The sequence below is a fragment of the Brassica napus genome, chromosome C6, assembly GCF_020379485.1.
Source record: "Brassica napus cultivar Da-Ae chromosome C6, Da-Ae, whole genome shotgun sequence".
In the NCBI taxonomy this organism is placed as follows: domain Eukaryota; kingdom Viridiplantae; phylum Streptophyta; class Magnoliopsida; order Brassicales; family Brassicaceae; genus Brassica; species Brassica napus.
Genome location: NC_063449.1, coordinates 34979343 through 35007185, shown reverse-complemented (window position 1 = coordinate 35007185; position 27843 = coordinate 34979343). Strand labels below are relative to the sequence as shown.

Genomic DNA, 27843 nt, shown 5'->3' with positions numbered 1-27843 from the left:
TATTCCCCTCTGGAAGGTGCTCTTATCTCAACTTTGGAGGCTCGGATCGCAGACCAGTCATCACCTTCTTAGAGCCGGATACGAGGAAGAAGAAAGGTCTGTTTCGATACGACCAGAAACTATGCAAAAACAAGGAGGTAAAGAAGATCATCGCTAAAGCATGGCTCGAGCATGGTGAATCAGTCGAAAGCAAGATCGCAGCGTGCAGGAGAGCCATCTCCAAGTGGAATTGAATTCATCATGTTAACAGCCAGCTACAAATCAACATGGAAAAAGCTTGACTTGAGGAAGCAATGACCAGTTCGGTCCCTAATGATATCCTCATCTCTGAGATCAATGCCCGACTACGAAAGGCCTACAGCGAAGAGGAAGAGTATTGGAGGCAAAGGAGCCGGACCTTATGGCTTGCATTAGGGGATAGGAACTCAGGGTTCTTTCATGCAACAACCAGACAAAGATGGGCGACAAATAAGTTCTCAGTTATGGAAGATAGTCAACGCCTTGCAGTCTTTGAAGAACACGAAATCTTGAGACTGATCTCAGATTATTTTGAGAACCTGTTCAAGACTAACAACTCTACCAACACCGGAATAGTTGAGGAAGCAATCTCGCCAGCCATAACCGAGGAGCTTAACGAGGGAGTATCCGCTGTACCTTCTGATGAAGAGATCAAAGCCGCGACTTTCTCCATACATCCGGATAAGGCCCCGGGCCCGGATGGGTTTTCTGCAGGGTTCATCCGGACAAACTGGAACACAGTGGGACCTGCAGTATCAAGAGAGATCAAACAGTTCTTCAGCACAAGAGTCCTGCCCAGCAACATCAACCATACTCACATCCGGCTCATCCCAAAGATCCTTGCCCCTAGGACTGTGGCGGACTACCGGCCCATCGCCCTGACCAGCGTTTACTACAAAATCATTTCTAAGATTATCACCAAACGGCTACAACCCATCTTGGACTTGATAATCTCAGAAAATCAGTCGGCTTTTGTTCCAGGACGAGCTATAGCGGATAACGTCATGATTACTCACGAAACGCTGCACTTTCTGAAACGATCAGGAGCGGTCAAACATTGCTCTATGGCGGTGAAAACGGACATGAGCAAAGCTTACGATCGCCTAGAGTGGAATTTTATAGAAGCGGTCTTGCGGAGATTCGGCTTCAACGACAGCTTCTGTCACAGAGTAATGAGCTGTATCACTTCAGTCTCTTACTCGATCTTGTTTAATGGAGAAGCGCAGGGCCATATAATTCCGAAGAGGGGGATTAGGCAAGGAGATCCGTTATCTTCTTATATCTTCATCATGTGCAGCCAGGTGCTATCAGGCTTGTGTACTGTGGCTCAAAACCGGGGCACGCTCGCAGGGATCAGAGTGGCTCGGGGCAGTCCGCGCGTCAATCACCTTCTATTCGCTGACGATACGATGTTCTTCGTTAAGACATCGCAGCAAAGTGTGGACGTGCTAAAGGACATCCTGATCAAATATGAGACTGCATCAGGCCAAACGATAAGCCCCTTGAAATCTTCCATCACATTCTCGAAGAAGACTCCCATGGAGGTGAAGATCAGAGTACAAGCTAGCTTGGGAATCACAAAGGAAGGAGGCGTGGGCAAGTATTTAGGCCTGCCTGAACACTTCGGTAGGCGAAAGAAAGACCTCTTTACTTCAATTGTGGACAGCATTCGACAAAGAGCCGCGAGTTGGAGCTCCAATAAGTTATCTAGTGCTGGAAAACTAGTCATGCTCAAGTCGGTGTTATCAGTCAAACCAACATATGCCATGACCTGTTTCAAACTCCCACTCAGTCTCATCAAGCGAATCCAATCAGCGCTAACAAGATTCTGGTGGTATGCTAATCCCGATGAGCGGAAAATGTGTTGGGTTGCTTTCTCGGAGCTGGCTAAATCAAAGGGAGTAGGGGGACTAGGCCTCCGCGATATAGAGATGTTTAATGTGGCTTTACTAGCAAAACAAAGCTGGAGAATTGCCACAAACCCTGAGTGCCTGCTCTCAAGGGTCTTACTTGGGAAATACTGCAATCATCAACCATTCTTCAGTGTCTCAGCTTCATCCTCAATATCACACGGTTGGCGAAGCATCCTCTGCGGTAGAGACCTCCTCCTAGCAAATACTGGGAAAGCGATCGGGGATGGCAGAGACACTTCGTTATGGGAGGAACCGTGGCTCTCTTCAGAAACACCAACCCGTCCAATGGGACCGCCAACGGATGAGACTAAGCATTGGCGGGTCTCAGATCTTATTAGTAGGGAGTCGGGAGAGTGGAACAAAGCGTTAATAGAGCGCACCTTGCCTCATGCTGTCAAGGAGATCCTCAGCATAAAACCAAGCAAATTAGGCAAGCCTGATGCTCTGGTATGGCTTCCAACAAAAGATGGGGCATACAGCACGAAAACCGGTTACTACACCGGCCTATCAATGAAGGAGACAACCCACTTGCGGCCTGCACCACCACAACCTTGCAATTGGAACGCCGATATCTGGAGGGGATTATTTTCACCAAAACTAAGAGTTTTCCTATGGAAAATTGTTAAGGGAGCGTTGCCACTGGGAGAGAACTTAGAAAAGAGAAGTATTCTAACCACCTCTAAGTGTATTCACTGTGGACTGCGAGAGACAGCATCACATCTGTTCCTACATTGTCGGTTTGCAACAAGAGTTTGGGCGATGGCACCACTGCTACATCCGGAACTCATCACCTCTACACCAGACTTTGAAACGGCCCTCAAAAACTCAAAGAAGATCACTAATCTCCCACCGTCAGGATTGGCGTCTGGCCCTCTGTTTCCTTGGATTTGTTGGACCCTCTGGACTTCAAGAAATCAGCTAATCTTTGAAAACAGAGCAGTCACTCCGGAGGAAACACTGACACGAGCAATAAAACTAGCGCGGGAATGGCAAGAAGCTCAATGTCAGGGACAATCGCAGACTACAACTACTCCTCCACTGAATGTAGTCCACCCTATCGAGACCACTTCTCGGAACAACTCGGGTGGAACTACCGTTTGCACGGATGCGGCGTGGAAAGAAGAATCAAATAGAGCAGGCCTTGGCTGGATCTTCACAGACCATGCAGGCGATACCATTACGTCGGAAAGTAGATCGGAAACTTTTGTTCCTTCCCCCCTCATGGCTGAGAGCCTGGCCATTCGCGAAGCTTTGCTTCATGCGCGCCAAATGGGCATCTCCACCTTGACAGTGAAATCGGACGCTCAGACTCTAGTCAGAGCTATCAACGACAGGAAACTTCTTAAAGAAATGTTTGGAATATTTCATGATATTCTCAAATTGTCTCTAGAGTTCCATGTGATCTCCTTTGTTTTTATTCCTCGCTCAGACAACATAGCTGCTGATGTCCTTGCTAAGGGGGTTCTGCTTGCTTCTGATATTACTCTGCTCTCTGTGTAATGTTTTTCTTCTTATTAATGAAGTAGTCGTTCAGAAAAAAAAAGTTTTCTATAACAAAATAATAAAACAAAAACAGGTGCAGAACCCAATTGTTCACATATTTTATAAACCACCGGTTTGAAAAAGATAGACCAAAGTCAATAGCATTTTGAGATAAATCTTTATTAACCAACAACAAATCCCGGCTTTTAAGTCTCTATGCGTAACACCGAGTGAATGTCACACTTCAACACCCCCCACGATTTTAGTCGGCACAGCCCCTTCTCTCCTGGGTGTAATGCCATCTTTGAATAATCCCATCAAACAGTTCCTTGTCATTTATTACAGCTCAGCGTGTAGAGATCACGAATGGTTGATGTCTTATGACCAAAAGCATCGTATGCATGATTGTCCATGTTACGCCTCATGATTAGTTCTCTCAAAGGAATAACAGTAGCTGGATACTTGCTGGTGTTGTCCCTTTTAGTGAGCTTCTTTGGATAATTCTTGAGCATGATATCTGAAGCGGGTTGCTCGGAGAATGGTCTGCATTACAACGATCCGAAGAAACGTGGGTAGATGTTTTAGAATGTTTTGCCCTCGTAGTTTTTTTCCGTGACAGATCCACGACATGAATTTTACATGAAACAATGGAAAATTACCAAACCTTCGTTTAAGGACAGTAAATTTCACTCTCTATTTTTCATCTATTTTGAAAACTCCAATAAGAGAAAACAAGTAATCAGACTAAATCTCAGAAAATAGAAGAGAAAATTTAACAACCACAAGAACAAGATCGCAAGACCCAATTTAGATCAAGCATATCTAACTACTAAAAAAGACAAAAGACACACGTACTACAGAAAAGTCACGGAGTTTAATATATCCTCCAAAGGAATCACAAATAGAGAATGCAGAAAAGCAAATAAAGATGGAAAGATGATATAGTTAGGTGGAAAGATGATCTAGTATACATAATGATTTGTAAACAGAGAAGGAACATCAGTTCTCTATCTGTGATTCACGACTGACGTTTAATCAAGAGAACAAAAATTACACTGATGTTTTTCACGACTCTCGGATCAGTTCTTTTGAAAGAAACATAACATACCAATTAAAAATGTAGTAATTATTTGGAGTACAAAATCTTGGAATAGAAACGAAAGAAGTGCTAAGAAAGATTATTCGTCGCCCAAAAATAAGACACAGTTCAGTCCATCTCCTCCCAACCAAACCCAAAAAATTGAAAAAGTGAGCAAACTCTTTTGAAATATAAAAACAGTCACGAAATTGATTTCTTTCCCTGCAAGTGGTGAAATCGGAGAAAAGGAAAATTGCAGAGACAACAAATACGTATATGAAAAAAGGAGGAAGATTACAAAACTAAAAGAGGCATAAATCAAACAGACATACGGTGAACAGATACGAAAAACAAACCTTCTCAAATTGGGGATAGAGCGAGACACATAAATGGTTTACAAATGCGATTACGTTCAAATCGATTCTGGAATTCAGCGAGTGGAAAGGTTAACATAGACAAGATATGCGAAAAAGGATAGAAGAATGAGGTGTAATAAACATGAAACTGGATATACATAGATTGATAGAGGCGCGATTAAGGGTTGTGTTGCTTGAGAAGGCGATGATTCGGGAAAATTGCCAAACAAGACAGCTTTTTAGATGACTTGAGCAAGAGGACTTTATATCCGCTAGATCGTAAAAGACCAACAGACTTAATCATAGGATTGAAACTTGTTTTTTCCTAAGAAAAAAGGGAAAAAAGATGATGTCAGAGTAAAAAAATTTTGGTTTGCTATTATATATAGATAGATTGTCACGAATCAAGATGTTATGTTTTAAACATAGATTGATAGAGGTGCGATTAAGAGTTGTGTTGCTTGAGAAGGCGATGATTCGGGAAAATTGCCAAACAAGACAGTTTTTTAGATGACTTGAGCAACAGGACTATATATCCGCTAAATCGTAAAAGACCAACAGACTTAACCGTAGGATTGAAACTTTTTTTTTCCTATGAAAAAAAGATGATGTGAGAGTAAAAAATTTTGGTTTGCTATTATATATAGATAGATTGTCACGAATCACGATGTCATTATAGTTTGAGTTTCTCGATTGTATTTGCAAGATCACAATAATAAGAATTTGCTCTCTTATTAATCTTAAGGATAATCCTCTCAAAACCTTAATTAAGTTCTCACTCTAACAATCTTAAAACTCCCAAGGGTTGCAACAACTCTGCAACTCCTTTATATAAGAATAAATATCTTCTAATCTTATTAGTAAAACCTATTATAGATAACTCCTAATCTTCTTAGTAAACCATATCTCGGTGGGATTAGGATAGCTTGTTCTCCAAGCTAATTCAAGCTAATTCAAGCTTACTCCAACATTCTCCCCCTTAAGCTTGAAACCATTTCTTGTCAAGTCTTCAACGCCAATTAAACTCCTCATCTCTTTGTACCGAATCCTTGCGAGTGCTTTCGTTAAGATATCTGCTCGTTGCTCGCTTCCTGCTATGTGATGAACCTCGATCAAGTTGTTATCTACACATTCTCTTATGAAGTGGTATCGTCTATGAATATGTTTGCTTCAACCGTGAAACATCGGATTCTTAGTAAGAACTATAGCTGACTTATTGTTAATGTAAATCACCACCCTCTCACACGATTTGCCAACTATCTCACAAAGAAGATCTTGAAGCCAAATAGCTTGTTTTGCTGCCTCAGATGCTGCCATGAATTCTGCTTCACAAGATGATAGAACAACCGTTTCTTGCTTCTGAGCACACCATGTGATTGGTGAGTCTAGAAATTAAAAAACGTGACCAGTTGTACTCCTTCCATCATCATCATCAACATCGTGGGTTGCATCTCTGTATCCACTAAGCTTCGAGTTATCTCCCGTCCTGAAAGTAAGTCCATGAGAACAAGTTCCCTGCAAGTAGCGGAGGATCTGTTTCATTGCTGCTGCGTGCGAAGTCCTTGGCTCTGCCATGTACCTACTCATTACCCCAAAAGAATAAGAGAGGTCGGGTCTGGTGTGTAGAAGGTATCTGAGACACCCGACGTTTCTCCTGTACTCCTTTTCATCTACTCGTCCTTCATCACACGCTTTAGAGAGTTTCAGACTTGGATCCATAGGAACATGAACCATGTTACAGTCTTGCATTCTCGTCTCTTCCAATATCTTCTTAGCTTATCTCTCTTGCTTCAAAGTAATCCCTTCAGCGTGTTGATCGACCTCAATACCTAGGTAATATGTGAGCTTTCCTAAGTCACTCATCTCAAAACGTGCGGACATCCCTCTCTTAAACTCGATGATCAACTCCAAGCTTGTTCCTGTTACAAGAAGATCATCAACGTATACTGCTACGAGAAGGAGATGTTCTTTGTCTTGTCGTCGATACAGAGCCGGTTCCTTGGCGCACTTAACAAACTTCAATTCTCCAAGCACTTTATTTAATTTTTCATTCCATGCTCTTGGAGCTTGACGCAACCCATAGAGAGCTTTGTTTAGCTTGTATACTTTGCTCTCTTGTCCTTGATTTCGAAGCCTTCCGGTTGAGAAACATAAACCTCTTTCTTTAGATCGCCGTGAAGGAGTGCAGTATTGACATCTAGATGGTGCACCTCCCATCCTTTTGAAGCAGCCAGAGATAATATGAAACGGACAGTTTCGATGCGTGCGACAGGTGCAAATACCTCATCAAAATCAATACCGTGGCGCTGGATGTAACCCTTTGCTACCAATCTCGCTTTGTACTTGTTGATGCTTCCATCAGAGTTACGCTTCACCTTGAAAATCCACTTTAGACCAATTGCTTTAGCTCCGGCAGGAAGATTGATCAGATCCCAAGTCTTGTTTTTCACTATCGAAGCTATCTCGTCTTCACAAGCGTCTCGCCAAACTTTCTCTAACTTTTCTTCCTCAAAGCTCCATGGTTCGCCGTTAACGCTCAGTAACAAACGTTCTCCTTCAACCTCCGCAAGGAGAATGTAGTCATCTAAGTAGCTTGGCTTCCTAATCTCTCTTTGTGATCGTCTTAATCCCGTCTCAGCGTTCTCTTCATTGTCTTCTTCGTTCTCAACATGATCCTCTGTCTCATGATCCTCTGTTTCATGATGATCCTCTGTTTCATGATCCTCTGTTTTTATCACTTTACTACTATCCATCTCATCACCTCTATCTTCGCGATTCATCTCATCAACTTCATCAATTCCATGGTTTCCATATTCTCCGAACTCAACGCTGAGTGGCTCTGTACTATCTTATTTCTCACAGTTCTTCCAATCCCAACTTTTGCTTTCATCGAAAATTACATCTCTGCTTACCACCACCTTTCTATTTATTGGATCGAGTAATCGATACGCTTTTGATCCTGGTTCCGTACCAAGATGTATCAGCAGACGAGACCTATCATCTAACTTCCGCATGTGACCTTTTTCAATCTTAGCATAAGAGACGCGTCCAAATACGCGAACATGGTCAAGTCTTGGCTTTCTTCCTTTGTACGCTTCGTACGGTGTCACGTTCACTAGCACCCTTGTCGCTACTCTATTAATGATATATGTAGCATGCCTTATTGCTTCTCCGCATAGATAATTAGGCAAGTCCATATGCTTCAAGATGCTTCTAGTCATACCTAGAAGGGTTCGATTTCGTCGTTCCACAACGCCGTTTTACTGCAGAGAGTACGGAGCTGTGAGCTGTCTCGCAATTCCATTTGTTTCACAGTATGATTGAAACTCGTTTGACACGAATTCTCCTCCCCTGTCAGTTCTAAAAGTTGTAATGGTTTCTCCTGTCTCTTGCTCGACGATCGCTTTGAACTTTCTGAACTTCTCAAACGTCTCTCCTTTCTCTCCAAGAAGAATCGACCACATATATCGTGAATAATCATCAATAAGAACAGATATGTACCTCTTCTTCGACGGCGTAATGGGTGTTATTGGGCCACAGAGGTCTCCATGAACGAGCTCAAGTGTTCTTTTAGCTCTGAAAGATGTTTCTTGTGGGAAGGGATGTATTGCTTGTTTCCCAAGTAAACAGCTTGAACAAGTACCCTTCTCGATCACGATCTTAGGTATGCTCAAAACAAGTTCCTTGCTGATCATTGACCTCATTGATTCTCTGCCTATGTGTCCTAATCTTGCATGCCATCTTGCTGATTTGCTTAAGATTTCAAGTTGTAAGCACCTCTCAGTGACGATGTCGATGATGACCTTATACAAACGGTTCTGTGATCTATTTGCCTTTGTGATCAACTTGCCATCTTTATCTCTTAGCGTGAGGTACTCGTCTCTCATTCTAACATCACAACCGGCTTCCGTAGCTTGCCCAAGAATAATTATATTACTCTTCAAATCTGGTATGTAGTAGACATCAGCCAAGAGCTTCTTTCCTCCATCTTTGCTGTAGAACAAGATTGAGCCCTTTCCTTTTATGTCAATGTGTGAATCGTCACCAAACCTTACTTTTCCTGTGATAGATTCATCAATCCGTTTAAAGTACTTGCGGTTGCCGGTCATTTGATTACTTGCACCGTTATCTAAGTACCATACGTTGTCTTTGCTCGCCTCAAACTCTTTAGGATTAACATTCTTCTCATTAAGGTACACAACCTCTTGCATCATTAGTTCCTCTGCCTCAAGCGTGCTCTCATCCTTGGTCTCTGTAACTTCTTGCAGCTTTAGAAGTCGATCAGGGCAGGTTGATGCGTAATGCCCATTCTTATCACAACGGAAACATTGAATCTTTGACATATCAAAGTTCTCTTGAAAACGTTCATTGTACCTTCCTCATCCTCTTCCGCGGTTATAGTAGCGTCCACCACGTCCACGGCCTCTATAGTTGTTATAACCCTGATTATACGAGTTCGAGGTAGGTTGAGACTCATTGTTTGCCAACATGAGTTTGCTCTGTGTTTCCTCTGCCTCTTCTTCTTCTTTCACTCTGTCTTCATAAGCCTTCAATCTACCGATGATATCTTCGAAGGTTGTGGTTTTGATATCAAGGACTTGCTCTAATGACGCAACGATGTGTATGAACTTCTTTCTTGGGAGGCTACATAGAAATTTCTTTACGAGTTTATATTCTTCAATGTTTTCTCCTAGAGCGGTTGAATTTGACGAGATTTCTGCTAGCTTCCCAACAAAATCGTCAATGGTGTCATTATCTTTCATCTTCAATCTCTCGAACTCCGCTATTAATGTCTATAGTCTTGCTTCACGAACTCGATCTGCTCCCATGTACCTTGATTTGATCGAGTCCCAAACCTTCTTTGCTTCGAGATCACCTACTTGCAGCACAAGTGCTTCGGGTATGGACTGAAATATTAGGGCTGTGGCCATGTCGTTCTTCTCTCCGACATCTGACTCATTCTCTATCGCATCCCAAACTTTGTGTACCTTCAACAACAGCTTGATCCTTATTGCCCAGACTGTGTAGTTAGTTGTCGTGAGCGTAGGACACTTTATCGTGGAAGAAGAGCCTCCTCCTTCCATCGGTTTCGCAACAACAATGTCTCCCATGATGTTCTCGTAATCGTTCATATAAGCTCTGATACCAAATATAGTTTAAGTTTTTCGATTGTATTTGCAAGATCACAATAATAAGAATTTGCTCTCTTATTAATCTTAAGGAAAATCCTCTCAAAACCTTAAGTTCTCACTCTAACAATCTTAAAACTCCCAAGGGTTGCAACGACTCTGCAACTCCTTTATATAAGAATAGATATCTCCTAATTTTATTAGTAAAACCTATTATAGATAACTCTTAATCCACTTAGTAAACCATATCTCGGTGGTATTAGGATAGCTTGTTCTCCAAGCTAATTCAAACTTACTCCAACAGTTATGTTTTAGCATTTCCAGTGTGACTTAGAGACAACTCTTTTGGCTTTGACTAAAATTTGCTCGTCTCCATTTTTATCGTAAACTAAGGGAGCACACAGTTCATTAGAGCATGATTATTGGAGGGTTCTTAAAGTGGGGTTCTTAACGGAATATAAGAACCTGACTCTTAACTTTTAACTAAAAAAGCTAAGAACCGGCTCTTAAATAAGAGTTTTAAGAGACGGTTCTTAACTTTTTTAGTTAAAAGTTAAGAAACAGATTCTTATATTTCGCTAAGAACCTCCCAATAATCATGCTCTTAAAACGCAACACGAGCACATAAATACAATATGAGAAACCTTGTTAAGTAGAAGAAGAGCACAGTCTAGTGACTTGCCAAAGCAAGAAAAGTGACGCTCCATGTTGACATTTCGCAATGTCCCACCGCTGGTTAACTTTTGTTTGATTTGAAAATACAATTGAACCGCAAAGTAGTACAAATAAACCGATGATTGGTTTAATATAGTTCCAAGCCTGAACATAATTTCCCCGCACCACAATCGACTAACCTCTATAGTTATCGCTAATCATACACAGGGCCAGATCGGACCTTAAACATTTCTTAAGGACATTTATAAAAAAAAAATTTATGATAATTTGGATACCTTTACCCATATAAAAATTGTCTAACATTTTTGGGGGCCTAAGACCATTGTTTCAATGGGCTTGGCCCAGATCATACATACTCCACATACTGTTACCGAAGATAGAACTCAAGCCGCAACTCTTCCATTGTCTCGGTGTTTGATTGAATGATTCTTTTGTGTGACACACCATCATCTAGCTTCAAACGGAAGAGTAGTGATCAACTAAACACTGATTTGAGGGACCGAAAAATTTTTCTAGTCCGGCTGAGTTTCTTGGATGTTTCAGTTTCAGATAAGCAAGCACATCGCCTTGAAGCCTATGAAAAATAAAGAGTGTGCACTCATGAGTCATGACATATAAACATATGGATATGAAAAGGAAAAAAAAAACAGGCCATGGCAGTAAGATTACCCCTTGACTATGTCCATCATGTATAAACAGATCCATTAGATGCTTGTGTTCTTCTTGTTTCAGGCGGGGGCAATGGAGAATATCAAGGTGTTTTATCGAGTGATTTGGAGAAAGGGAAACCTTCTCCAGGGAATCGCAGCTGTGTGCGTAGAGATACTTGACGCTTTGTGGAAGCTCCTCCACTGATTTGAGTTTCTTGCAGTTGTTGAGGTAGAAAGTTTCCAAGGATGTAAGCACCCTGATACTTTGAGGCAGTCTGACAAAGTCATGTCTGCTGAGGTCTAAATATGTTAACTTGGTGAACCGACTGAGTTGTTTTGACAAAACATGAACATCCTTGCAGTTGTCAAGCCAAAGCTCAAGCAAGCCAACAAGAAATCGCTGCAACCACTGAAGTTGAACGCATTCAGAAAGTATGAGCGTCTCCACCTGAGCAAGTTGTGGCAGTGATGTGATTTTGCGGCAGTTCTGAAGGCTGAGATACTTCAACTTGCGCAGGTCCCCAATGGCGTTTGGTAGGGACACAAAATCATTTCCGCTGAGGTCCAGTTTCTCTAGGTTTAGCAAGCAATCAATGTTGTATGGGATTTCTTCAATGTTCAAGTTGACCAGCTTTAGCTCTGTTAAACCGGTAAAGACTGAAAAGCTGGGACAGGTGAAAGGAGCGTTGGACTCTGTGTACCTGGACTTCTTGATGTTGAGTGAATGGAATCCCTTGGGATCTGACGTGAGCTGATGAGATGTGCTCTCTTCCATCATCACCGATTCATCCAGGATTTGTTGTTTGGACCTAAAGGAGATGTGATCTGCAAATCCGTATAGGCCCCATAAATTTAAGTCTATTTGACCGTCGATGGATAGATCTTTAAGACAACCCAAACCCGCTTCCTTATTAGGAAAGCTTATGAAAATACTCATACGGCTATTACAGTGGCTTGCGTTGAGTTTTGTGAGCTTGCGTAAGCCCCTTAGGGACTGCAAAATTTCCTGTAGCCTCTTGCACCCTTCTACTCTCAATTCCTCGAAGTTCACGGCTGTTGAAAGATTGGGAAGTTGTATCAGATTTTTCGAGCCTGTCACATCTAGTCTTTCTAGACTAGGAAGGATCTGAAACAAAATAAAGATTAAAAAACATGTAGATATTTATATTTGGGGGGTGGGGGATTGTGGCGAGTCCTTTACTCATTGATATTTATGAAAAGAGAATCAAAACATATTTCTAATGATAACGTACCGACGTGTCATCCCAAAGACTCTTGAGGTTGCTGTATCGAAGATTGACTTCAACAAGGTCTCGGAACCTGGATTGTAAGGTTTCCAACGCACAGGCATCCCAATGTAGTAGCCTAAGATTTGGGGGAAAATAAAACTCGGATGATTTGAGCTCCAATTTAGACTTTGTATCACACAAGTGGTGGAAGAACTTGAGAAACTTGATACTACGCATGCCATCAAATGCTGTATCACTCATAGTTAACTTATCATGCATCTTACAAATGTGTAGCATCACACCATCAGTTTCGTTCGTACCCTGTTGAACAAGGTTAAGAAAAACATATCCAGATGAGTTTGACTTACAAGAGATCAAAGGCAGAGAAAACTAATAACTTACTATTTTGTTATCGAGGACATTATAGATATCATCAGCATCCCATAGGAACCTTTGTCTGAAAGGTCTATACTCACATTCTTGGCGCACAATTTCCTTGCCTGTTTGTACGACCAAGAAATGCATGTTTATGCATCCATCTGTTGATATGCTTATGAGAGACTTCTTACTTAAATGATTTATCCGAGGAGAACCAGCATCAAGAAGGGAAGTGACATGGTTGAAAGGGTATCCGTTAAGGAGACATGCAACATGAAGGAAAGCAATCTTGTCATTGTTATCTAAACCATCATAGCTATTTCTCAGGATCTCCTCAACATTCTTATGAGGTGATGTTTCAAGGAGACGTAATTCATCTTCCCATCTCTCTATGGTAGTGTTTTCACTAAGATGTAAGGCATAAGCCACGAGGGCAGAGGGAAGGCCGTGAGCCAGACGAGAGGCTCTGATGAAGAGTTGCTCAAATTCATCAGAAGGAGGCCTTCTTCCTCCGAAAACTGATTGTTTAAATACTTTGAGGGCATCCTTATCGTCCAAGCACTTAACCTCATGTACATGGTTTACTCCACAGGAAGTAAGCAGACCCCTGTCCTGTGTGGTTATGATGATTCGGCTCCCTCGACCAAACCAGCTCGTCTCTTTTGCCAGTGCATGCATCTGCTCCACTTTATCCAAACCATCAAGCACCACAAGTACTTTCTGGTGCTCGAGTCTTGCCTTTATTACCTGAGATCCTGCTACAACCCTTTGAGAATCAATTTGTTGACCAGTGATTTTGTAGAGGAAAGTTTCCTGTAAGTAGGATGGACTCTTGTCCTTATAAACCTTCTTAATGTCTTCAATGAAATAATGAACTGGAAATTGACTTGAAAATCGTTCATAGAGACACTTGGCAATGGTGGTTTTGCCTACGCCTCCCATGCCCCATATTCCTATCATGAGAACCTCATTTGTAGACCCCATATTCAAAAGGAAATGCATCTTCACCATGTGTGCTTCCATCCCAACTAAATCGACCCCACTGGTCGGCCTCATCTTCAGCAGTCCACTTGAGACACTTTGAACTGTCTTGGCTACCATTGCTGCCTCATCCTCCCTAACATGGAAAACAAACATTGCTTTAATTCTCCCATAGAAACGAAAGGTATTTAGGTAAGCCACGTATATATATATATATATGTCCCAAATGAACCATTTTTTTACATTCTTTGGAATTTATATTTATTCGTTCCTTAGTTCCTCCCTACACTTGATAACTCTAGTACCAAGCCAATTTTGAGAATTTAGTTAAGACTAAATTCTGGTTTATCATAAACTCCCAACTTAAAACCAACTGCCGATAAGTAGCTCATTATTTCTTAAGTACTAATATGTAACATTCATCAACACCCATGTTAAACTCGAGTTTATCATAAACTTCTAATTCAAAACTAATTAACTATAAAAATGTATGAACCATAATTCTTTATATAATAGTTCATTAATTCTCCAAATACCGAATTGAGACTTTCATGAGGATATGAAAGGCTGTACATGGCTTTGTTTTGGTCATGGCTACATACTACAGTTGTATAGCAGCTACTCTTAAAACAATGGCATCCAGGGACATAGTGTGCTGAATTAAAAAAAAAAAGAGAGAGAGAAAGCTATAGCTTCATACGCATGTTTTAAGAAATCCGTGAAGCATGTAGAAAAATGTTGTTATAATAAGGAAAGATTACCATGTGGTGGAATGAAAGCCTGAGAGATGACTGACTTGGTTGAGAGCTCTTCTCCATTGGGAAACCCTCTCTGGCACCGTATGTAGATCTTCGAAATTTTGAAACGCAGCCGCGAAGCTTCCTGTCTGGTTTCTCACGTCCGTAGGTTCGACTTCGTAGAACATAGGAACAACTTGAATATGATTGGCACCGTGAAGCTCCATTATCAGTCGAAGCTCCTCCAAGCACCATTTCGAGGTAGCGTAGTTCTTTGAGATGACTACAACAGCGAACCACGAAGTCTTTAGGGCTTCGATAAGCTGGTCTGAAATGTTGTCACCTGCCTCCAACCTCCGATCGTCCCTAAAAGTAATGATACCTTCACGACAAAGAGCTTCGTACAAATAGCTGACGATAGTGCGCCGAGTGTCTTCCCCTCGGAAGCTGAGGAAGACATCATAGTTCCTGACACGAGTTGACAGGGAAGCCATGGACGGAAAGAAAATTATTTTCTCGGTTGCCGATTAGAACAGGCTGTCCAAGAAGGAAACTAGTCTTTTTCTTTCTGGGTCATATTCTATTTAGAGATTCTTGATGGCAGTTGTTCAAAAAAAAAAAAATCATTGATGGCATTGATTTTAATATTATTGCTACACTGTACATTGTAAACTTGATTCTAATATCGTACTCTCTCCTCAGTTCCTAAATATAAAAAATTTTTTAGCTAATACACATATTAAAAAATTACTTTTTATCTAAAATACTAACTATTAAATTTGATTAGTTACATAGTTTTTTATAAACTTAAACTACCTAGAAATATGAGAATATCTTACATATTCGAATATAAAAACTATTTTAAACATCCTATAATCAGGAACAGAGAAAGTGTTATTTTACGTTAACATCACTTAGAATAAAGAAATAAAACTGATAGAGCAACCTTTTGTTGACTTCACGTGCTCCTTTTGACGTTTTGGTGCATTACAAATTACAAAGCCAAAAACGTCTGTTCACCTTTATTCAAAGTATTTGAAATTAAACAGCAATATGAAATTTAATACAGAAAACAACGTTTAATTACTACGTGCGAGTGGGGTGGAACGTTTAATTACTATGTGCAAGTGTGGGGGGGGGGGGGGGGGGGTGGGGGGGGGGTTTTCCTCTGCTCGAAACTGCGTCACGTGCTCCTTTTGACGTTTTGGAAACGTCTGTTCACCTTTATTCAAAGCACAGCAATATGAAATTTAATACCGAAATCAACGTTTAATTACTATGTGCAAGTGGGGTGGAACGTTTAATTACTATGTGCAAGTGGGGTGGTTGGGGGGGACTTTTCCTCTGCTCGAAACTGCGTCTCTTCTTCCTTTGAGATTTCAGTAACTCCCATCTCTCTAGTAATCTCAATCACTCTGCTAAATGTCTGCCTCGTCTTCATCTTTTATTCCCAAGTTTGATGTCTTCCTAAGTTTCAGCTCAGAAGAAGACACCGCCAAAACTTTTGTAACGGATCTTTTCAGTTCCTTGTCAGAAAAAGGCATTACAACTTATTACAAAGATGAAAAACTAGAGGAGGGAGTCTCATCTTCGGGTTCTGACCTAAGCAAATGTATTAGAGATTCAAAACTAGCCGTTGTGGTGGTCTCCGAAAGCTATCCAACCTCTGTTTTATGCCTGAACGAACTCCAAACAATACTAAACTTGCACGATGAAGATCAACTCTCCGTCCTACTCATCTTCTATGGAGTGGAAACTTCGAATATAAGAAAACAAACCGGAGAATACGCAGAACCTTTCAGAAATCTTGGTGAACAGTATTCAGCTGAGAAGGTTCAATCATGGAGGAGGGTTCTTACCAAACTCACCGGTATATCCGGCCTGGATTCACGTTTTTGGTAAATGTTTTCTTTATAACAATATATGACCGAGCGCGATGTTAGACTTTCATTCATTATACACTTTCTGAGTAATTGTGAGAACATCATCCATATGGTAGCTCAATATCTGATGATTCTGATACCATGCCAAATTTTGAGCCTATCATACATCTTAGCTTCTAGTTCAAAAGAATAGGCAACAAAAATATTTGTGGTTTATTTTTTCTTACAAATTAGTTCATTTCTCCAACTATCGATGCAAGATTTTCATTCACTTATATAGTATCCTATAAACTTTTCGTTTCATGGTATTTTCCCTATTATTCAATCACAGGAGCAGAGAAGCAGAAATGGTCGATCTGATTACAAATGAAATATCACTGGTGATTTCAAATAAGCCGATCAGTCCATCCACATTCAAAGCGGATGGACCTGTTGCAATGGATCGTCATATGCATGCATTATATGAGCTGCTGGATTTAAATTCCAACAAGGAAGTCCGATTGGTCGGTATATGTGGTCCAGGAGGCGTTGGCAAGACGACACTAGCAAGATACGCATACGAAGAAATGTCTGTCAATTTCCATGTCCATATGTTTGTAGACAACTCCGAAAAGAACTATCACCAAGACCATCAAGAAACTTTCACATCGGGAGAGATTCAAGAAGACGCTCAAACTGCTGTAATCAAGTCAGCGCTTGGACAGCGAAGAGGTCTGCTTGTGATTGACTGCGTGGATAACCTCCAACAGTTAAAGGACATAGCAGAGATCGTTGGCTGGTTTGGTTCAGGAAGCAGAGTCATCTTTATTACACAGGAAAAGAGCTTATTAGATGAAGTTGGTGTGGAGCATGTCTATGAACTCCAGTCTCTAAGATACGACGAAGCTCTCCTACTCTTCTCCCGATATGCTTTCAAGCAGCAACACCCTTCTACTAGTTTTGAATCACTTGCTCTTCGTGCTGTTCAGATTGCTTGTTTCCTTCCTCTGACTCTTCAAATCCTAGGTTCGTCTTTACATGGCAAGGATGAAAGGACTTGGGAGGAGGAGCTGGAAAAACTGGAAGGCGACCAAGAGAAATCTATAGTGGAAGTAATGAAGAAAACCTACGCAAGAGCAAATGAGGAGTAGGTTAATTCGATGAAGAAGATTTAATAAAATCAAATGGGTTTATGCGGTTGTCATGATGTATGGTTTCACATGTTTAACTATGAACTGGTCTCTTTTGAATTTGTATGCAACTTTCTTGTCAAATCTTTAGCATAGATAATGAAAGCAGACAAATGCAAATTTACGAACACATAGTAGTACAACCGCAAAGAAGGTGTTTAAAATCTAAGGTATATCTATAAAAAATTTAAGTGGAGAAACAATATTTTATAAGAAGGAAACTTTTATTTAATTAAAAACATTCAAAGATAATACAAATGATTCTGATAGACTCTAGATTAATCAACTCACTTGGCTTAGATTACAACACACTCCAACCTTCTTTATTTATAGTACAAAGTCTAAAAAATATTTCATGAAATATTTTACATTACACTCCACACAAGTAATATCTTGCATTACACACCATATATAGTTGGCGTTGACTCTTTCGACTAATATATGCCAAACTAAGTTGATGATGACATAAATAATATTTTAATATTTTTTAATTAATTTGAGATTCCAACGAAATTTAAATCGAAAAAACTGAATTTCTATCTAGTCTAATATGTAAAATTATCCGAATAGGGTTTTTAAGATTGTATTTCAGATTTGAATATCCAAATAAGTATTTAAAATTTTTAAAAAGCCAATTTTTTTTTTTTTGAAAATTTGAGTCTATATATCTGAATTAATTTAATATTTTAATTGTGAATAAAAAGTTCAAAACTCAATTTCATCTTTATTTTGATACAATATCTAAAACTTGAAATATTATTAATCAAACTTGAAATAAATTTGGATTTAAAATAGATTTTGACATAGTTACAAGAACCTGACTGAACATATATAAAACTCCAATGAGCCTAAAAGACAACCCTTTTTTTTTTGTCAAAATCCAAAAACCCAAACGAACCGTACTTAATATAACCGGGCCAAGCCTAAACCGTTATCTACTGACCGTCAGTCTTCGTAAATCATTCGTATTCCACAAGCTCTTATATCGGCGGGTGGAAACCGAAACTCGCCTGGAAACTGAAGATGGGACTCGAGTCGCAACTCTTCAATCCTCTCAGTGCTTACGCTACTCGCGACGTGGATGATAACCAGGTGATGCGATGGGATCGTATCTTTTCCCTCAATCTCCGATTCACGATAGATATTTGGTTTGACGTTAATCAGAATCACTTCATCATCTTCTTCGTAGCTCCAATCGTAACTAAACGCCGGGAATTGGAGATAGACGGACCTCTCGCAAGAAACCATGATACATGCAGCGAAACCTATAGCTGCGAGCGTAAACCTAATCGGTGATAGGCTGATCGTCGTAGATCTTCCTGATGATTGAATTTCGAAATATTCGGGGATTCTAGCTCCGGGTAAGCAAATCGATCGTTGCACCGAGCATACCTCTTCGCTATATCCGTTGTTTAGAAATTGAGTAATCAGTTGCTCATCTTGTTGCAGACTGAAGCAATGGCTAAGATCGAGGTGTTTGATTGAATGATTTGGGGAAAGAGTGACATTCTCCAGGGAATCGCATCCGTGTGCATAGAGATGCTCGACGCTCTGTGGGAGATCTTCCACTGTTTTGAGTTTCTTGCAGTTGTTGAGGCGGAGTGTTCCCAGAGATGTTAGCTCTGTGATGCTTTCAGGGATTGCCTCAAAGTCGTTGCTGCTGAGGTTTAGATATGTTAATCTAGTGAAATGACTAAGCTGATGTGAAAATGATTTAACTTGCGTGCAGTTGTCTATCTCAAGCTCCAGCAAACTGTATGTGGTTACTTCTTGAACCGAATGTGGAGGTTCCAGTAGTGATTTGAGGCTGGAACAGCCGGAGAGATTGAGACTCTGCAGCCCTGTCAGCCCCGGTAACGCCTCGAGGTTGACGCAGTTGGAGAGCCTGGCGTGTTTCAGCTTACAAAGGTTCTTCATTGATGTTGGTAAATTGACGAAATCGTTTCCGCTGAGGTCTAGTTTCTCTAGTGAGTGCAGTTGACCAATGTCTTCTGGGATTACCTGGATGTTCAAGTTGATTAGGTTCAACTCTGTCAAGCAAGGGAGGCGTGAGAAGCTAATGCAACTGAAGGGGGCATTATCCTCGGTGTAGCTAAACCGCTTGATGCTAAGCGATTCGAAGTCATGGAAGCTTGGGATTGTCGGTGATTGGTCCTTTGGCGTCATTAGAAATTCATCATCAAAGACTTGTTTCTCGGGCATAAAAGAGAGGTGCTCTGCGTTACCCTTGAGATGCGTTAACTCGATGTGTATTCTCCCCTCTATGGATAGGTTTGCAAGAGAAGTTAATGGCTTTACTGCTCTGGGAAGCGTCAATATGATTTGCGGGCGTCGCCTGAGTCTGGATTCTGGAAGGGCTGTCGTTTCTGATATATAGATTTGAAGATTCATTAAGCCGTCACACTGGGATAAATCAAGTTTTCGTAGGGAAGATAGGAGACCAATGGACTCCGGAATTTTCTCCAGTCTCCTGCAGCCTTTCATTATCAACGCCTCTAGTTCCGTGGCTCTTGAAAGATCTGGAATTTCGATCAGATTCTTTGAGCCAGTAACATCTAGTCTCTTCAGTTGACCGAGGCCCTGATTCTAAGAAAAAGAAAACAACCAAGAGAGAGTTTTTAATAGATCTTGAAACCTTTTTGATTGCTTAATCAGTCTCAACACCAACGCACTGCACTAGCTTACCAGGATTCCATCCCAGAGCCGCACGAGATTGCTGTAACGCAGATTAAGTTCAGTGAGACGATATGGATAGTATTTAGAAGGCAGAGTCTTCATTGGATAAGCATCCCAGTGTAGTAATCTAAGTGTTTTGGGAAGATTTTCAGTGCATGGAACGAAGTTCAACGTGGACTCTATATTGTTCAAATGTGTGAAGGCCTTGAAGTATTCGAGATTGTTGATTGCGTTTAGAATGCCACCGTCAATAGACACCATGCGAGGCATATCACACATGTGTAGTGATACACCTTCAGTTGTTGCTAATGCTATACCCTGAGAAGAGATTCACCAGAGTCACTTGACAGTAAGACAATGAAAGTACATGCACAAGGATGGAGGATTGATCTTTTAGTTTTGAGGAAACTTACCGTGGTGTTTTGCAGCACAGAAACAATTTCCTCGGGTTCCCACAAGATTCTTCGCCTCCAAAGCTTGGACTTGGATTCCTGGAGCACAATTTCTCTCCCCGCTTGTTCTACCAAGACATGCATTGTGATGCATCCATCAGGTGATATATCAATGAGAGACTTCTTTCTTAAATCTTTTATCCGTTCATCACCATGATCAAATAGCGTAGCTACACGATGGAAATTGTCTCCGTTGAAGAGACATGCAAGGTGAAGGAACACAGCCTGGTCTCGTTTGTCTAAACCTTCGTAGCTAGTTCTCACAATTTCCATGATACTTTGAGGAGGGAATTTTTCAAGAATATCCAATGCCCTTTCCCACGCCTCTGTAGAGATTTTTTGACGGAGATATGTGCCAAAAGCATCTAGCGCTGAAGGAAGCCCTTGAGCAAGCTTAGAAGCACGGATTGATAGTTGTTCGTAGACATCAGAAGGAGGCCGTCCCCCGTCAAAAGCAACTTGTTTGAAGACTCGGATCGAATCATCATGTCCCAAAAAGTTTACATGGTGTACAATTCTCAGCCTACAGAAGTGGAGCAAGCCTAAATCTCGTGTTGTGATAATGATTCGGCTCCCTGGTCCGAACCAGCTAGTATCTTTTGCCAGAGCAAGAAGCTGTTCCTCGTTGTCCACATCATCAAGGACAAGGAGAACTTTGAGTTTCTTAAGCTTTGATTTGATAAGATTGCATCCTTTCTCCTTATCCGAGATGTTTGCTTGCTTTTTGCCCAGGATGTTAGAAAGAAGCTCTCTTTGTAAACCTGGGAGGCCATTCCTTCCCGCAATTCTAGCGTTCTCTATGAAGCAAAAGCGACGACCAAACCGAGGTGAGTATTTGTTATATATGCACTTGGCAATTGTGGTTTTGCCTATGCCTCCCATTCCCCATATTCCTATCATCCGGACATCATTCGTTGCCGAGTCCATATCCAACAGAGGTTCGATTTGTTCCATGTGGGCGTCCATTCCAACAATATCACCCATCTCTAGTGGCTGCATTGAGGTTAGCTCTCTTGCAATGTGCTCAACGATATCGTCAACCATCGTGGCCTCGTCCTTGCTAACATGAAAGACAAAACACACGTATAAACACAGGAAAACATTTTTCTTTGAATAGGTTGACTTCTACTAGATAATTTCTGAATTTACTGATGAAGCAAGATGATTGCTCAATTTACTAAATATTTTCCCAAGGACTTGTTGCCTTTAAGATACTTTTGTAGACTATGTTATTAACTAAGAGCATCTCCAAAAAAAATTCTATTTTTAAGTTTTCAAAATTTTATATTTGAAGTTTAAATGTGTTTTTTTCCAAAAGCAAAACTTTAAACTCAACTTAAAAACTATTTTTATTTTATAATATGATCATTATATTTGTCATAGCTAATTTGAATTCATAAAACTTTTGTAAATAACTAGCACATATATAAACATATTACAACAATATTAATTAATAAAATATAAAATTAAAATATAAAATTTTAAACAAAATAACTTAATTAATATTATACTTCAAGAAAAATATCATATTATTCCATAAAGTGATTTTCGTAATGCATATATGATCTACTAGTGCATTTCGAAGTAAAAATGGCTTTCCTTATTTTTAATCTGTAAATTATTGATAAAAATTGTTGAATCGGGTGATATTAATACTTGTAAATACAATAGATTAGAACAAGAAAGTAAAAGATAAACATAAAATATTTCTAAAAGACTAACTTTTATCGACGATATTAATAATCGTGAATATATTAAATATGAACAAGATAGAATTGTACCAAAATACATCATCAACAACAACAACTATCTTCAGTTACACAAAAAAAAAATTGGACAATATTTGAAAATTTTGAAGGTTCCGGATCAAACTTACCCAACTATTAGTATTGCTGTAATAATTAAATTTATGTAATAGTTATGTCTTTATATAATTTTTTTAAAAAATTTTTTGTTAAGTTTCTTTTGTCTTTTTTTGTTATTTAAATATAGTTTTAAATATTTTAAATTTTATTTTAAAGTTTTATTTAATTTTATGTGTAAACTTTAATTTTTTAAACAAAACTTAAAATATTTATGGGATATAATTTTTATAAGGATTAAAACAATAAACAAGAAAATATTTATGAATCATAAATGTGATTTGTAATTGTAGAGACCAAAATGTAAATAAAAATATGAAACTTCAAATTTGAAGTTCTTTTTTTTTAGAGCAAAAAACTTTATATTTCAAGTTATAGTGTCTTTTGGATCATAAAGAAGGTGAAACACCATATTTAATGCAGGTACCAGAGAAGAACCAAGACGGACAATACATTTCACCTAAACCTAGCCTTGTTTCGACATTCAGACAAGAACTAACAACTTATCCTAAATCATTTTTCTTTATATAACCTTTACGTTCGTACTTTGTTTGATTCAATTTGTATAGCATAATTACTAACGTCTTATAAGGGAATTGTCTCTGAAAAATTGAAAACTCACCAGGCTCTAGAATCCTTGCCTGATACTCCTCCGACTCGGGTGAGGGCTTTTCTCCATTTCCGAACATGTGCCGCCATTGTTCTTTCCTTGCTGGAAAGTATTCGCATAACCATCGAGGGTTGATACCGTCTTAAGGAAAATGTGCCTCTCTGGTGCTTAACATCTGAAGGAACCACGTCGTAGAAGATTGGGAGAACAAGGAGTTGCTTCTTCTTGTGAAGATCCATTATCATTTGGAGCTCGTTCAGGCACCAAGTTGAGGAAACATAGTCTTTGGAGATAACCACAATGGCAAACTTGGAGTTCCGTATAGCTTCCTTGATTTCTTCAGAAATTGTGTCACCAATTTCAATTGTTTCGTCATCTTTGAATGTGTCATCAACTCTCCCGACAAGTGCGCTGTGCAAGTGGCTGACGATGCCTCTACGTGTATCTTTTCCTCGGAAGCTGAGGAATACATCGTACCGCTTCTTGTCACGAGGTGAAGCAACAAATGAGTCCATTTGATATGTACAGAAGAAGAGTCTTGGTTTGAAGTTTTATATCATGGGCTACGATCACGTTTGGTATTGATTAATTCAAGTCAACGACTTTGTAAATGGGCGCGACAAGCTGGTAATTTGAATTCTTCAAGCTTATGACAGATTGGCTTATATTATAAATATGGAGAACTTATAGTTAGACTATGTTATGTTATTATAGTTATATCATGATAGTTACATTTCTTTAAACTCAAGTCGTGAATCATTGCGTGGTTGGCGTATAACGACTGGCAAGCATGTTCTTTTTTTGAGTGGTCGATAAAACCATATGTTTGTTTGACCTCAAGGATTTGATTGAGAATTTTGATATCTAGATGGTATAAGCATGGCAACTTAGCCCTAATTAACTATGTCATAATCATTTTCAAGATGTTCTGTCATTATCATTCATCTTGATTATAAACCGAGCTTATTATATGCATTACAATTATTAGCGGAATAATGGGTATTGGAGACGACTTTGTTTGGGGTTTAGCTGTCGTGCAGGTCACGTCATCTATTGTTTTTGTCAAAGTGCTTAAACACACGAGCTACAAAGCTCTAAGACAATTTCTCATAGCAAGTTCTATGTAAGAATAAGAACGAAAGAAAGAATTTCATGAGTCTCTCCCTCGCCTAGATCAAATCATAATGAAGAACGACGTGTTCTTGAGTTTCAGAGGAGAGCAGACCCGCAAAACTTTTCTAAGCCATCTTCTTAGTTCATTAAAGAAGAAAGACATCACAACTTCCACATCTTCAGAGTCTTGCCCCGTGTCGGTTCAAGCCCTCCAAGTATCTCTGGTTGCGATCCCTATATTCTCAAACGACCACGCGTCTTTGGACTTGTGGGTCGACGACTTGGCAACGATTATTGATTGTGATAAGAAAGGAACTTTGACCGCAGTGCCTGTCTTCTTCCAACTTGATCCAAACGATTTCTTGAAAATGTTGAGAACTGCAGGAAAAGACGCCCAAACCATGCATGAGCCTCAGAGGAGGTCCCTTGAGATTGTCAAGAAGTGGCTTGACGCTCACATAATCAACAAATCTGGTTTTAATTCCCTCGACTGGTACCTTGTTTCCTATTATCTATTCCTATGTTTGATTTTTTGAGAAATTTCTTACTATAGCTATTTTTTAGTTTTTGTCATAAAAATAGCTTTTTATTACCAAAATAGGTTTTATTAAAAGATAAAAATGTGTTTTTACTCTGGGGTTAACTAAATTTTTTTTTTTTTGAAACAGAGGTTAATTAATCTAGACTTAGGGTTTAGAGTTAAAGGGTGTGGAGTTTTGGAGATATAGTTTCAAATTTAAATAATTAGAAATTAAAATTAAAATTAAAATTTTCAAAATAAAAAATATTATTTTGGTCATTTTCTTTCTTGGTGTCATTTTTGTGACCAAAACTTAAAAATGACTATTTGAGAAAATTGCCCATATTTTTTTATTCAAGGGTAATTAATATCATTGTAACTGCTGACATATATAATCAGCAAGGATGACTCAGAGCTGGTGGGTAAAGTTACTAGTTTCGTTTCCGATATTCTGACATCTTCCACATCAAGATATCAGACTAGTACTGGTCTCAGTACTTATAGGAGTTTGAAGCTATTGTTCAAAATAAAGCTAAGTGAGGAAATGCATAAGCCTTTGCGGAGGATATCAGTAAGAGACAATACTGACATCAGGAGAAACTCACGTTTTGAAGATCTGCGAGCATTAACGTTGCGTGCAAAGTCCACAATAATAGGAGTTTGTGGAGTTGAGGGTGTTGGGAAGACAAGCCTTGTAAGACACGTTTATGATGATATTTCACCTCACTTTCAGCACTATTTTTTCTTCATAAACAGGATCCGAACACAAGATTGCAGCTACAAACCAGAGTCGTTAGTGACTGATCTCGCTCGTGAAGCTTTAAAAGAGAGTAGCTTCCATGGGAGATCTATTGATGCCATCAAAGAAATGATCCGACGCCGGAAGGTTCTGCTTGTTGCTGATGGTGTGGATGACATTAAGCAGCTAAAAGGTATAATCAAAGAAGCCAGTTGGTTTGGTCCAGGAAGTCGAGTCATTGTAATCACTAAAGACAGGTCGCTGCTCACTCAATGTGGAGTAAAACACATATACGAGCTTGACTGTCCTAAATTTGAGGAAGCTCTTGCTTTATTCTCAGAGTTTGCTTTCAAGGAAAGAAAACCTCGTCCCGGTTTCGAGGAACTTTCGTTTCTTGCTGTCCAAGTTTCAAATCGTCTTCCTCTTACCCTTAAAATGTTGGGAACATTTTTATGCAACAAAGAGAAAAGTGAATGGGTAAGTACATTGCGTAGGCTAGAAGCTTCACATAATAACTACGCTACAGAGGTTTGTAGGTATGTCGGAGCAGATAACTACGCACCAAGACGTCCGATGAAAGTGGACCACCATGTTGGAGTCGATGAAGCAAACCGTTTACCATTTTACCAGTTTTCTCTCAAGTGATCATATAACTCAATATATCCTTCTCAGAATCACGTACTTTTTTTAATTGTTTTCAAGTAATCTTTGTGCAAATGGTTGAAAATAAGACAAACGAGTAAAATCTTTGTTCGTCACTCAACTCTTCTGCAACTTTATGCTTGCTCGTGTGTTTTCTTTTATCTGTAAATTATGGTTGGATATAATATAAGCTAATAATTCTGGCCGATACTCGTTGTAATAGTTTGACAAAGTGGAAGGGGCTTTGGCTAGCAAATTAGCCGTCATTGTTGGATAAGCTTCAAGAGTTTACTTAATAAACAAGTTATTCAAAAAGGAATCTTGGATAACTAATACTAAAAGGTCTAGGATAAAGATAAGTTTCCTAGATTACTATGTAATAGGATAAGTTAGGATTTCTATTGCTTATATAAAGAGATCATGATGTAAGAGGATCTAATAAGAAAAGAATAAGAAAGCTAAGAAAGAAATAAAACAAAGAAAACGTTTTATAAGTTTTGTGTTATTGACTACTTTATTTGGCATCAGAGCTCTAGGTTCTGTGATTACACAGTCAAGAACAATGGCTGATACGAAAAACATTAACGGATATGAAAGCGTTAGGGAAAAGAGAAGGCGTTCCCAGCTCAGTGCGATGTCCTATGCTCAGCACGACGAATTACACTGTATGGACGAAAAGGATGAAGGTCTTATTGAGAGTTCACAAGGTTTGGGAAGCAATCGATCCTGGTACAACTGACGAAGAAAAGAATGACATCGCAACAGCACTCTTGTTTCAATCTATTCCTGAGAATCAGATTATGCAAGTTGGAGAAGAAGACTCCCCTAAAGAGATTTGGGAAGCCATTAAATCCAGAAACCTTGGTGCCGAACGTGTCAAAGAAGGTCGTCTACAAACCCTGATGAACGAATATGAGCGCTTAAGGATGTTGGATTCAGACACAATTGATACCTTCTCTGGCAAGATATCAGAACTAGCTGCAAAGTCTGCATCCCTAGGTCAAACACTCGATGAACCTAAGCTTGTGAAAAAGTTTCTGAACAGCTTCCCACGGAGCAAGTACATTCACATCACGGCGGCGCTTGAGCAAGTACTTGACCTAAATAAGACAAGTTATGAAGACATTGTTGGGAGACTCAAAGCTTTCGAGGAACGCACACTCGGTGATGACACACACGAACAACAATGTACTCTCCTCTACTCAAACTCCGATCAAAGTAACAGAGGAAGAACCAGAGGTGGTAATCGTGGTCGTGGTAGAGGCAACAGAGGAAGGGGACGTGGTAGAAGCAGCTCAAACGAGAGAACCAAAAAAAAAGGGACTACTCACAGATTGAATGCTTCAACTGTCATAAGAAAGGTCACTTTGCCTCTGTGTGTCCTAATAAGAAAGATGATCAAGAGCTCAATCAAACGGAAACAGAAGTTGCAGATGCAGCTCTCTATATGCACGAAGTTGTATTCTTAAACGAAGAGAAGGTCATACCGAAAACGTATGAATCAAGCAAGAAGGAGGAAGGTTGTTGGTACCTAGATAACGGTGCAAGTAA

General features: G+C 39.7%; 6 protein-coding genes and 1 pseudogene across 8 annotated transcripts; 3 read left to right on the top strand and 4 right to left on the bottom strand.

Annotated features, from left to right (window-relative positions):
• The first annotated feature begins 293 nt into the window (after positions 1 to 293).
• Positions 294 to 3431, top strand: LOC106403717. Its single transcript, XM_013844521.1, has one exon. It carries the CDS (start codon positions 294 to 296, stop codon positions 3429 to 3431), a length of 3138 nt encoding a protein of 1045 aa, XP_013699975.1.
• A 2586-nt stretch (positions 3432 to 6017) lies between these two features.
• Positions 6018 to 6581, bottom strand: LOC125588501 (secreted RxLR effector protein 161-like). The gene is made up of 2 exons (XM_048759873.1): positions 6249 to 6581; positions 6018 to 6206 (listed from the first exon to the last, which is right to left on the bottom strand). The coding sequence occupies exons 1-2, from the start codon at positions 6579 to 6581 to the stop codon at positions 6018 to 6020; spliced, it is 522 nt and encodes a 173-aa protein (XP_048615830.1).
• Positions 6582 to 10753: 4172 nt separating this feature from the next.
• LOC106402331 (disease resistance-like protein DSC2) lies at positions 10754 to 15226 on the bottom strand. 3 transcript variants are annotated; one of them, XM_013843044.3, is made up of 6 exons: positions 14651 to 15226; positions 12933 to 14025; positions 12555 to 12851; positions 12241 to 12427; positions 11321 to 12126; positions 10754 to 11225 (listed from the first exon to the last, which is right to left on the bottom strand). In XM_013843044.3, the coding sequence occupies exons 1-6, from the start codon at positions 15118 to 15120 to the stop codon at positions 11127 to 11129; spliced, it is 2952 nt and encodes a 983-aa protein (XP_013698498.1). In that variant the 5' UTR covers positions 15121 to 15226; the 3' UTR covers positions 10754 to 11126. The 3 variants fall into 3 exon arrangements, with proteins under 3 accessions (XP_013698498.1, XP_013698499.1, XP_013698497.1); XM_013843045.3 differs by having other exon boundaries at positions 12250 to 12427; XM_013843043.3 differs by having other exon boundaries at positions 11321 to 12427.
• Positions 15227 to 15940: 714 nt separating this feature from the next.
• Positions 15941 to 17808, top strand: LOC106403723 (disease resistance protein CHS1). The gene is made up of 2 exons (XM_013844527.3): positions 15941 to 16524; positions 16841 to 17808. The coding sequence occupies exons 1-2, from the start codon at positions 16049 to 16051 to the stop codon at positions 17637 to 17639; spliced, it is 1275 nt and encodes a 424-aa protein (XP_013699981.2). The 5' UTR covers positions 15941 to 16048; the 3' UTR covers positions 17640 to 17808.
• Positions 17809 to 18581: 773 nt separating this feature from the next.
• On the bottom strand, positions 18582 to 21772 carry LOC106406617 (annotated as a pseudogene).
• Positions 19975 to 26408, top strand: LOC106406173 (disease resistance protein CHS1). The gene is made up of 4 exons (XM_048760071.1): positions 19975 to 20907; positions 21539 to 21809; positions 23092 to 24884; positions 25311 to 26408. The coding sequence occupies exons 3-4, from the start codon at positions 24463 to 24465 to the stop codon at positions 26293 to 26295; spliced, it is 1407 nt and encodes a 468-aa protein (XP_048616028.1). The 5' UTR covers positions 19975 to 20907; positions 21539 to 21809; positions 23092 to 24462; the 3' UTR covers positions 26296 to 26408.
• LOC106403720 (toll/interleukin-1 receptor-like protein) lies at positions 23287 to 23793 on the bottom strand. The gene has a single exon (XM_013844524.2). It carries the CDS (start codon positions 23791 to 23793, stop codon positions 23287 to 23289), a length of 507 nt encoding a protein of 168 aa, XP_013699978.2.
• Positions 26409 to 27843: the final 1435 nt, after the last annotated feature.